This window comes from Apostichopus japonicus, chromosome 8 (assembly GCF_037975245.1).
Source record: "Apostichopus japonicus isolate 1M-3 chromosome 8, ASM3797524v1, whole genome shotgun sequence".
Lineage (NCBI taxonomy): Eukaryota > Metazoa > Echinodermata > Holothuroidea > Aspidochirotida > Stichopodidae > Apostichopus > Apostichopus japonicus.
This window is the reverse complement of record NC_092568.1, coordinates 6,824,740-6,837,200: the sequence shown is the minus strand read 5'-3', so window position 1 is coordinate 6,837,200 and position 12,461 is coordinate 6,824,740. Positions and strand designations below refer to the sequence as shown.

General features: G+C 35.8%; 1 protein-coding gene across 1 annotated transcript in view; it reads right to left on the bottom strand.

Annotated features, from left to right (window-relative positions):
* LOC139970578 (BBSome complex member BBS1-like) overlaps positions 1-12,461 on the bottom strand; it is a 34,827-nt gene that overhangs the window by 10,636 nt on the left and 11,730 nt on the right. Inside the window, exons 5-11 of the mRNA XM_071976380.1 lie at positions 12,093-12,181; positions 9,994-10,069; positions 6,279-6,410; positions 4,852-4,958; positions 2,129-2,249; positions 1,438-1,596; positions 606-834 (exon numbers count right to left, since the gene is read on the bottom strand). Of these exons, the coding sequence (XP_071832481.1) occupies positions 606-834; positions 1,438-1,596; positions 2,129-2,249; positions 4,852-4,958; positions 6,279-6,410; positions 9,994-10,069; positions 12,093-12,181 (913 nt within the window). The remainder of the gene's footprint in view (positions 1-605; positions 835-1,437; positions 1,597-2,128; positions 2,250-4,851; positions 4,959-6,278; positions 6,411-9,993; positions 10,070-12,092; positions 12,182-12,461) is intronic.

Genomic DNA, 12,461 nt, shown 5'->3' with positions numbered 1-12,461 from the left:
TGACAGCACTGACTGACTCTACCAACTAACAGTACCATATGAGAGCACCAACTGACAGCACTGACTGACTCTATCAACTAACAGTACCATCTGAGAGCACCGACTGATAGCACTGACTGACTGACTCTACCAACTAACAGTACCATCTGAGAGCACCGACTGGCGGCATCAATGGTACAGTATGGCAGTGCTGTCTTAATAACCACCATTCTACACTGCCATACACTGTACCCATATTAAATAGGTACAGTTAATGCTTGAATTTTGTAACATTTCCCTTCCTTTGGAAGTCCTTTCACTAAAACCACATTTCAGCTTGTTAGGTGAATTTACAGATTTCTTAAGCTATTTCATTCAGGGTAGGTTCCTATTGTATAGTGCACAATAGTGTGAGCCAACAGTTGATTCAGCAGTATTTGCAAGGTTTTGTGTGACGGCATTAGGAATATTCATATTCACTGAGTGAACTTCCATTGCGGTTGACACCCCTTTGTCAAACCCTTACTGATATAACAATAAAACATATATCAGAGACTAGTAAACTAAATGGATCCCCTTTTGAGATTTGCCTATACAGCCTCCTTCTGCCAAAAAACTAGACTTACCAACTCCATTCTCCCTCTCTCGCATTGTTTGATCAACAAATACTTTTGTCTTCTTTGGGACGTTGAGCTTCTGATTCTGGGCTGCAGGAGGACCCCGGGCAAGGTCTTTGTCTTCAAATACAGCATTCCTCTTGAGAATTTTGATTGATAAACCTCCCCTTCTGGTTGTCATGATCAGGGAAGAATCCTCCCTTCCAAATCTGCCAAACAGAATTCCTGTGATTGCACTCTGGGTGAGACAAACAACGCAAACAACAAGAAGAATAAAATATGTAGATATTAAAGAATCTACCACAGCATGTATAGAGTAGTTGTTTTAGCTGGTTGACCTGACAAATATCAGCTTTACAGATTAAACTTGCTTCAAAGTTCTCACTACTTAACAGATCAAAAGAATACACAGCTATGTGTTTGCAACAATAGTCTTAGTATTCAGTGTTATGTAGGCTATAGTGAGGGTACTATTAAGTAAACTACCAGTTAGCTCACTTGCATTTGTTAATGCTTGGTGACTAGTAAAAGCATTTAGAACTTGAGATTACTTTCCGTCATTATTCCAAGATTGTTGCTTTGTTCATTTTCCGTACTGAAAATAGACAAAATGCGCAAAATGGGACGGTTCATCGTTTTCATAGCAATGATGCTGAAATCTGTGACCGTCTTGCGACCTCTTCCAAATGCTGTGAATATTCCAGACGGACTTTAATACCAGACCTAGAAAAATGAAATTTTTCCCTGTTTCCCCTAACTTTTGTTTTCAGTTTTCCCTGAACTTCCAGGACATGGAGGAACAGTGGGTAAAGTAAGCATAATATTCTTCTATTAAACTTACATCTGTTTTGATGGTATCTATAAGGTACTTGTCCCTGTATACTTGAACGTCTCCATTATTAAGGGCGACCATGATTGCCTTAAATCCTTTTTGTCTGTGGTCCATCACACTCATGGTAATAATACTGTCAGAGAGGTACACCGTCCAGAGCATTTTACCCTAAAATATAACAAGAAAATAAATCACTTTATTTCCTGGTTATAAGAAAAGATGAAAAAAGCCATACCATGCTTCTTAGTGAAACTTAATACATAGAAACACATAGTCTGTTATAATGTAATGACATCATGAATTAAAAGTCTGAAATATTCTGAAATATTCTGTTAGTGTAATGATATAACCCATTTTGTTGTTATTGATGATACTTTGGTGTTGATGTAATGGATTTGGCACTGATAACAGCACAATAACATTGTAATACTTTGTGCCAAATCAATACAGTGTCAAATCTATTAGAACTACACCAAAGAGGTACTGCAACGAAGTTACATAATTTACAGCTGCTAGATCCCACAATCTGTGTCATTGAATTTAATGCTATTGAAACCTAACTTCAGTTGATTGCATTCGATTAAGTATGCATTTCCTTCAAAGGTAAAAATTTAAAATGAAACAAAATAACACCAATTAAACCTGAGCTTTACTATGTTAAACTCTGCAAACTTTGTTAAATTATTAAGAAGAAAGTTACCTTTATTGTATAGCATTGTAGTGTCTGGTCCATACAGCCAACTATGATGTTTTTGCCCACTCTCTCCAGACCAACTGGCTGTGATGACAGCTCTACACACAGTTTACCAATCTTCATACCTCTGTGACAAAAAAGTAATATGTTTGTGCAAAGGAGTATTTATAACCAAGCATTTGAAGGAATATCCACCCATAGTAAGACAGTTTCTATAGGAAGTACTCTTATTCAACAATTGAAGGAATGTACACCCATATTAAGATGGTTTCTATAGGAAGTACTCATATTCAACAATTGAAGGGATGTCCACCCATTGTAAGATGGTTTCTATAGGAAGTACTCCTATTCAACAATTGAAGGAATGTCCACCCATATTGTATGTATGTATGTATGTATGTATGTATGTATGTATGTATGTATGTATGTATGTATGTATGTATGTATGTATGTATGTATGTATGTATGTTATTATTATATATTATATATTAAGATGGTTTCTATTGGAAGTACTCATATTCAACAATTGAAGGGATGTCCACCCATTGTAAGATGGTTTCTATAGGAAGTACTCATATTCAACAATTGAAGAAATGTCCACCCATTGAAAGATGGTTTTTTATTGGAAGTACTCATATTCAACAATTGAAGGGATGTCCACCCATATTAAGATGGTTTCTATTAGAAGTACTCATATTCAACAATTGAAGGGATGTCCACCCATATTAAGATGGTTTCTATTGGAAGTACTCATATTCAACAATTGAAGGGATGTCCACCCATATTAAGATGGTTTCTATTGGAAGTACTCATATTGAACAATTGAAGGGATGTCCATTCACAGTATTAAAGATGGTTTCAATAGGAAGTACTCATATTGAACAATTGAAGAAATGTCCACCCATTGAAAGATGGTTTTTTATTGGAAGTACTCATATTCAACAATTGAAGGAATGTCCACCCATATTAAGATGGTTTCTATTGGAAGTCCTCATATTCAATAATTGAAGGGATGTCCACCCATTGTAAGATGGATTTTATAGGAAGTACTCATATTCAACAATTGCATGAATGTCCACCAATTGTAAGATATATATATATATGTATATATATATATATATATATATATATATAAATATAGTACTTTTATACCAAAATTGAAGGAATGCCCACCCATAATCATATTGTTTTCTAAATGAAGTATTCATATTGAATGATTGAAGGAATGCCAACCCATGGGATGTAGTTTGGCAAATATTTCGGAGACAACCTGCATATATACTTTGGCAGAGAAAGGATCAAGGTATTCTTTGTATAGTATAAGACAAAAAGGCAGGCAGAACTACTGAAAAAACTAGAGTAACAATGCTGCTGAATCTCAATACTTTGATAACATTAAATTGCTGTTGTAAGCAAGATGACATCTAGAGGTTCTAGAGAGGATCTAGAGTTAAAATGTGACATCCAATCACGTTCCATATTTGAGTTAGCAGTGATTTAAAAAATAGCAAGCAGTCCACTTGCTAATTTGCTGGTAACCATATCCTATGCAAAGAATTTACAGTTCATGATTTACTGCATCTATAAACCTTTGCCAAAACAATAAAGAAGGAGATATAATTTCAAGCCATTTTTGTGACCCTTTGTGTCCCTCGTGATCATTTTTTACTTAATTAAAAAGCCTGCTCATGTTCTAACTTATCTACAGTATGGCATCCGCCATAATTCCATGGTTATATTTTGAAATTTTAATGGCAAAAGTTTCAACAACTTACCAGTTACAATCTTAAATTAACACTTAGACCACAATTAGAATTGCTTGTGGTAAATAGTAGGCCTATAGGAGACATACTGTAGAGATTTGCTTTTACCACACCATCTAGAAAATCTTGCAAACTGCAATCGAATTGATAACCTACGACATATATGCAAGCCATCTTATTTCATTTCTTCCAATGAAATAGCACTTCTAAATTGGTCCATTAATTTAATAATGTCGCAAAACCAAACTTACTGCATATTTCTTTGTAAGACTTGCCTATTTGGATGTTAATTTTGCAAAGTTGACACAAGTAACATTAGCATAAGCTCAAGTATAGGCTTAAACTTACGCAGGTACCCACTTGAAGGAAGCACTGGTGTTTACAAGTACCTACTAAAAGCAAGCATATGTGTTTACCTAGAACAACAAGTACTGACTGGAAGAAGGATTGGTGTGCATATAGACAGACAAGTCAATGGATATATGAGATTCTTCCATGGTTTTACCAGAATCCTCATGCACAGGGATTGGATATAATTTAAAACATCCTCCCCTGGTTTTCCTCAATCTTGGAAGTGAGTCACAGGATTTAACTTTCGTGGTTTCATCAGAATCCTTAGATAAGGGACTGGATGTAATAGGACACACTCACTCTTGCTTTTACCAGAATCGTTATAATTAATGACACATATAAAACATTTGAGGGAGGCATGCCATGTTGACATTTCAGAGTATACCCACTTTGTAGCATTCAGAGAGTATCATCAATAATTTATGACAAACTTAACTTACCTACAAACATTTAGATGAAAGATTTAAATTACTCATTGCCTTCTGTAAAGTGTCACTTTATCTGCCTCTGAAGTTTACTTTTATGACTATGACTGTGAGAAACTGTGTTTGCTTCCACTGAAGGGTTTTATGAACCTTTTAATTTCCACCTTCAAATGTTCATAAAAGTGCTTACTTTTTGAGGGTGTATATGTTTCCATTCCTGCAGGAGACTACCATTCTGTACTCTACATCAAAGAGTCCCGTGATTTTGAGGAAAACTGGCTGACTGGGCAGGGTCATCTGAAACAACAGAATATATTATAAACATTTAAATGGGGAGAAAAACAGTTAGCAAACAGCCTACTGTATCTACTGCAAAAAGCCTGTGTAGGTTAACATGTGAAAGTAAGAGAGCCTGAGGTTTCAATCCTAGCAGGATGTTCTTCAGAGGCTAACTAGAGTAAAAACAAACAAACAAATTAAAAGAGACAAAAGGACAGACGATTAAATTGAACAGATGAAGAATGAGTAGAAGAATAATTTGTTACACCCCTCAACTTTTATCTCCATGCCCTTGATCCTATCATCATTCTTGCCTCTCATCTCACTTCGCCTTTGTTTTGATTAATCTTAGAAGCATTTCAAGTATTTAAATATGACTTTAGAAGATGGTAAAATGAACCTCGAGGCATCAACATTTTCCAGTTTGCCGCTCATCCATGAAACAGAAACTACTGACATGTTATTCAAATTAATTGGAACAAGCACATTGAGCATTAATCTGTAATGTTGTACTTTATTAGATAAATAACATACCACAAGATCACACAATAGGTGAAAGTATCTAACAGATTAACCAATTGTGGATCTTCATTTTCAGTTCAACAAATCAACAGTTCCTATAGAAATCAAAAGACCTTTGACATCCACAACATGCACTGTTTCTTGTACATACTGGAGTTCCTTGTTGACAAATCATGATCACACAGCTTTTCATTATTTTACATCTAGTAACCTCAAATGAACTTTTACCTGAAGCTATTATAATCTATTAGTTCACCCAGACATCCACACAATATGGGGTATCTGCATACATGAGATTCAAGAGACATCATTGAGGTATTTCGACTTTGACCTCTACTGACCTCAAAGAATATTTGACCTCTACTAAAATCAATGGTGTTCGTTACTCAATATGGAGTATCTGCAAACTATACAATAAATTCATCCCGTTTCCCTTCTTTTAATGTTATGTTTTTATGCAAAGCACAACACAAATACAAGCATACACACATGCATCCTATGCTTTCATTTACAAGTTTCATTGCAACCAAAACTAATGTCATAATTCACACACACCTGTGAAAGTGGTGTAAACATTTTGACAACTGCTTTGATAGCATGGGATTTTCTTGAGGAATTAAACCTCTCTCACTAGATGCAAATAAACTAGATCAGCCCAAGGAGTAATATATTAAAACCAGTAGCCTGCACCACATACAAACACCATTTATTAAGAGAGTTGTGCATAACGCATAAAGCACCACAAATAACACTTGCTGTCTGAATCTTGGCAAAGGAAAAAAAGGCCAGTGTCTGCATCCATTGAGTACTTCTTACCTTAGCAAGGATAGTAAAGGCCTCTGGGTCTAGTATATAAATCTCTTTGCTTTCCGTTCCCACAACCAGACAGCTAATAGCATCATCATCTGCAGACGACTTTTTCAGAGTTGAAAGACACGTAATAACAGTCTGCAAACATAACCAGAATCCGCATGGCATTACATCTCAAACTGGCACAATAATAATAGTACTAGTAATCCCAAATATAGGCTAGTTTAAAAATTCCAATATCACATTAAACCAAGTAGAAACCCTTTTAAACACTAGAAGAGGCAGAAAGAAACCTTGCTTGGTATTTCTATTTATCCAAAAGAAAGGTCACATTGAATGTGACAGAAATCCAGCATTTGAAACACATGCGAGTGGTCAATCTAACCAGGGAGTGGCCATTTAGATCTACCTGGTCTAATGCTAACATACTTCTCACTACAATGGAGCCCTATCACATTTGTTTACATGCTACCCTCGGATTTGGCTTCAAGATCAATATTGCTAGCTCAACTTTACAGCGGTGCGCTTGTGGCAATGTGTGTGCGATACTGTAAGTATAGGCTACTGACACAATGTTCTACGCTTGAGCTTACACACATTATAAGACCATTGAATAAATGTCTCACACAGTGATTTTAATCTCCTCTCTTCCTCTTCAACGTTTAAATTCAAATTCCAGGAGAGGTTATTGTCCCTTTTCTGGCTAGTTACAGTGCTTCATGTCAATATGTTACATGTGAAAACTGACTTTATTGAAGTAACAGTACAATAATGCAGTGCAGTACAGTACAATGATGCAGTACAGTTCAGTGCAGTGCAGTACAATAATGCAGTACAGTACAATGCAGTACAATAATGCAGTGCAGTACAATACAGTAATGCAGTGCAGTGCAGTACAACAATGCAGTGCAGTACAGTGTAGTAAACTAATGCAGTACAGTACAGTACAATGATGCAGTGCAGTACAGCACAATAATGCAGTACAGTAAAGTGCAGTACAATAATGCAGTATAGTACAATAATGCAGTACAGTACAATAATGCAGTACAGTACAGTGCAGTACAATAATGCAGTACAGTACAAGGAAGTAGTGCAGTATAGTACAGTGCAGTACAATAATCCAGTACAGTACAATAATGCAGTACAGTACAGTGTAGTACAATAATGCAGTACAGTGCAGTGCAGTAAAATAATACAATACAGTACAGTGCAGTAAAATAATGCAGTACAGCACAGTACAGTGCAATACAATAATGCAGTGCAGTGCAGTTCAATGATGCAGTACAATACAGTGCAGTAAAATAATGCAGTACAGTACAATGAAGTACAGTAAATGGAGCTCAGTGCATTTTATCATCTTAATGAGGTCACAGGTAGATGTGGATCACATGATCATCATAAGCTTTTGCCAAAATGCTAAACTTTAAAAATATCGACAAGGTTAGGCTGTATTTTACAGCATTTCCCAACATCAGATTGACTTATTTTTCAGATGTGTAAAAAGGAAATGCACTAAGAACACTTAAAAATAAAATTGCATATTTTCTTCAATGTTTGAATTATTGTTCTACTTAAAATGAATGCTGACCTACACCAATTGTATAAAAACTTCACACTACATAAGGCTATCCTACCTTGCATATATGAGCTCCTTTGATGTTCAGGTTCTCAAGATTTTCACAATTTCCCCTCTGATGACCCCAAACGACCTTTGGCCTCCACCCAAAACAATAGGGTTCTTGTACTAATGATGGGGAAGCCACATGCCAAATATGAGAAGATTAACCACCTTGGAATATCGTGTTTACAAGCTAGGGTGTCTCACACACGAACACAATCCAGTTTTCTATTATATCGGCTACAACCGATGAAATTTCCCTTTATTCTAACCCTTTGTCTGGACAATGGATGATTAGTGTTCTCTGGTGTTCGACAACTGGTGACAGGAATTTCTTTTGTTTCATGTCACCATTTGTTAGGCCTAGGCATGCCCACGCACACAAACTTGACTGCACCTAGGTTACTTGCTTGCCTAAGGCAAGTAACCAAATAATAAAAGGGGAATTTAAATAGAAAGCCAGAAGGATTTGTCAGCATTTGTTTTTCCTAAATACAGGTACTACACATTATGGGCCAACAATCACCCAACTATCATTGCCACCAATTCTGAAGATGGAAGTTATAAAAATATATATGGAATTATTATATGGAATTGTTATATGGAATTTCAAGCGTATTATGTAATCAATGGCAGCTTACTGTGCACTGTGTTGAGGGCTTAGAAGCCAATTTTCAAAGCAAGTGTATTCAGTCAAACAAGAAGCGGTTAACTTTAAAATCGAATATTAGAGAGTTTTTAGGTTACTGAATAATATAAATTGTCTTTGATGCCAGCCTACATTGTTCCTTTGACTTTCATTTTGACAACTGACCACCTCAAATGACCTTTGACCTTTGCAAAACAAAGAGGTTCTTGCACTCATTGAGTTGGATCCATGTATATTCAAGCTTTCCATTTTCAGTTGGAGCGCTAACAATGTTTTCAGACTTTGACCTCTGTTGACCCCAAATGACCTTTGAACTTTGCAGGAAATAAAACATTTTTGTACTCAATATGGTGCAATATAGTGTGCATCCACATACTGTACTAAGTATGAGGTACATCCAGGCTAACCCTTTAAAGATAGATTGTTTGAAAGGTTTACAGACATTCCCCTCTGTTGACCTCAAATGACATTTAAACTGTGCAGAAGAAACAACAAACGTTTTTCCCAACAAGGTGCACCAGCATACCAAGTATGACGTAAATCGAGGCTACAACTTCGTAGTTATCACTATTACAAAGTTTTCACACTTCGACCTCACATGACATTAGACCTAGACAGAAAACAGTAGTTTTACTACTCCGAAAGTGCATCCATCCACTACAAATGCACACAACATCTGCATAGTGAGTCAACAGGTTTACAAGTTTTATGGATTTGACCTCTTTTGATTCGAACGACTTTGACCTCAACCAAAACAATGAGTTCCTTCTCCTCGATATGTTAAATCCACACACTTAAAATTCAGTTCTCCATCTTACGGTTTTGAGTATTGTGCTTACAATAGTTTCAGACTTTGATCTCTGTTGGACCTCAAATGAATTGTGACTGACACAGAAAACAACATGGTTTTTCTACTCAATAAAGTACACCTACTGTACGTACTAAATATGAAGTTCACCCACCACATAATGTTTGAGCTTGTATTTCCAAGCCAAGGCATCACACACACACGCACGTTTGTTTTACATTCAGACCGAGGACCCATTGTATTTTCCATTATTCAAATCCACGTAACCTAACCTTAACAATACCCCATACAATAGAATTCTTCCGAGGACGTGGTGATTCTTTAGAAATCACATCCGAGGACCTGGAATTCTCTTGTTCAAGTCCTCTGTCAGAATACAAAACAAGTGCACACACACACACACCAAGTGCACACACACACCACATCACCATAGCAGAGATTCTTTCTCCCTGGCAAGGAGTAAAAAATGAAGCAGGAAACACCTACCTCACATCAAAACCAGAACATCTGGATTGAGTGAGGAACAATGAAAGTGTAATGCCAGTTACCGTGGAATTGCTCTGATATGCAAATGAACTGTTAAGAAATAGAGTTATGAAGGTAGAAATTGACTCATTATAATAAAAATCACTTAGTGGTTACTTACAAGTTTTTTTAAAGCTGTATGTTTGTATGCTTGTGCAAACAGTTCCATTTGATCCTTGTCAGGCAGCATGAGAAATCTGCAAAAAATTACCAGCCAAAATAAATAAATATTCGCACACTTAAAGGAAGTTTTAGTGGCATTCAATTGGGTATATGAAAAAACTCCATAATTTTTTCATTGCCACAGTCCTTGTTTGTGGATTTTTTCATCCTATGATCCAGGGGAAGTGAATTTTTGAACCTCGCGCCAACTGAACCTGATATATTTTGAATGGTGGAGGATGATGAGAGTTGTGACGTAATCGCGGCACTTCGTTTCAAGAGGACATTGTAGCGAGGAATGTTAAAATTCTGAAAGTAAAATAGTGATTTAGCTGAAAATTTCTCAGTGAAGTTGCAACTTGCAAGTTAGCAATCTTTTGGAGAGCTAAAATGTTCAGTAATTCCCTAACTTGGATTTTTTATAATATGTTGTTCTGTACACATTCCTGTGTATTGTATCAAGGCCAAGCTTAGAGAAAGATTCTGACCAATATGCCACACTGACTTCACATCTAGACGTAAGTCAGTGTTAGATTCAAATTTTCTGGCAGGACGGGCAAGCATTTTGAACAATCTATCACAGAAACTAAAATTGATCACAGGGCAAGGCTGAGGGCGATACAAAGACAAGAAATGATATGATTGGAAGGACTAGATCTCATTTTTCATTAAAATCCCGTTAAAAGAATGTTGAAAATGAAAGCTATAAACAGAGAAATGCGGACAATCTTACTAAATCCCGAGCCTCCCGCTTTATATGCGGACACCCCTAATGTATATATATATATATCTATATATATATATATAAATATATATATATAAATATATATATATATACATATATATATACATATATATATATATATAATATATAATACATCATATATAATACATCATATATAATACATCATATATAATATATATTGCATGTGGATAAGGGAGGGCTCACATATTAACTGCTGGTGATGGCCTGGCAAGATTATATAAGCACAGATAATGAGACTTGCTTGAAAGCACACAGCTCAGAAGTCCTGCTAACTTCACTTCAATTTGCCTCTTGGGATAAGCCTTTTACAGTACAATAGCCCATAACACAAAAAGAGCTGGCAATGACAAAATAGACATGAATTTCATGTACAACAAACAAGAGCACACTTAACAGGAAAGAGAACAGCGACAAGAAATAATTTTGGAGCAACTTGTCATAACTAAAATTCTGTCACTAAACAGTTGCACCAATCATTTCAAATGAACATGGGCAACACTAGGATGACTAAGATTGTAGCTTGGTTTCTATGATATAACTGTAGTACGTCAAGCTATATATCCTAACTTACTTCTACAGCATAAGAAATAAATATGAATAACAAACTTTATTTCAATAAGTACGACTTTTTTATGACTTAACTTAGATCCTGTTATAAATAGAACCTCAAAAATACGCAAAGTATAACATCCTTTGCAAACTGACTTTGGCAAAGTGGTTAGGCTAAAATGTTAACTAGCTAACTTGCATGAAACAATATTTATTTTTTTGGAAGGTTTAAACAGCATATCAAGCTTTGCATTCCCAGTATGTATTTGCATTAGCAAGATCCTTTCCTAAGAAGGTTTTCATTTTCTTGAAAATGTATAATGACCCAGGCATATCACAGGGCCCTTGTTACCAGTACCAGCCTCTGCATGATCAGAAATTGTTTGCCATTGTTACACAAATTAGCTATGAGGCAACTTGTACACAACAGAGATGAATTGCAGTGGGCATTCATGCTGTGTTCTATGCTGAGTGTAACTGTTGTACAGTACAGACTTTAGTTCATGTTTAATAAATGTGTACCTTTTCCCTTTCACATAGACTGGCATGGTAAACTACTTAGAATCCATTATAACATACATTTCAAGCATTTTGTGTGCCTCTTTCTTTTCTAATCGTTCCTCGATCCACTGCAATGTATTATGGCATAAACTGTAGATGCAATGCAGGGGTACTGTTTGTACATATCCTGTATGTATGCAATATGTTTTTTTGTTTTTTTTTGCTGTTGTGAAACCACTTACCTTAATGATCTTACTGTAAGGGCTCCCTCTGTTCCTTCTCTTCTGATACTATCTAACATTTCCCGTAAAACGGTTACATCAATTTTATCCTGGAGTAAGAAATATAAAATACAAAATGTCTGATTAAGTGTTTCTTTATATTGTCACATACATACTCCATATCTTCCAAATTATCAAGAATGAATCAAACACATAAATGCAGTATAATGCTTTGATTGAAAAGAACAGAAATTTCTTCAACAGCTGTTGGACCTCTAGATTAAATAAAGACACAAGGATGTATACAAGGTACTGCAAAGTTAACATTCCATTTAAATTTCTCAATGATACAGTTGAGGATGGAAGAACTGTTACAACAATTAAGAAAGA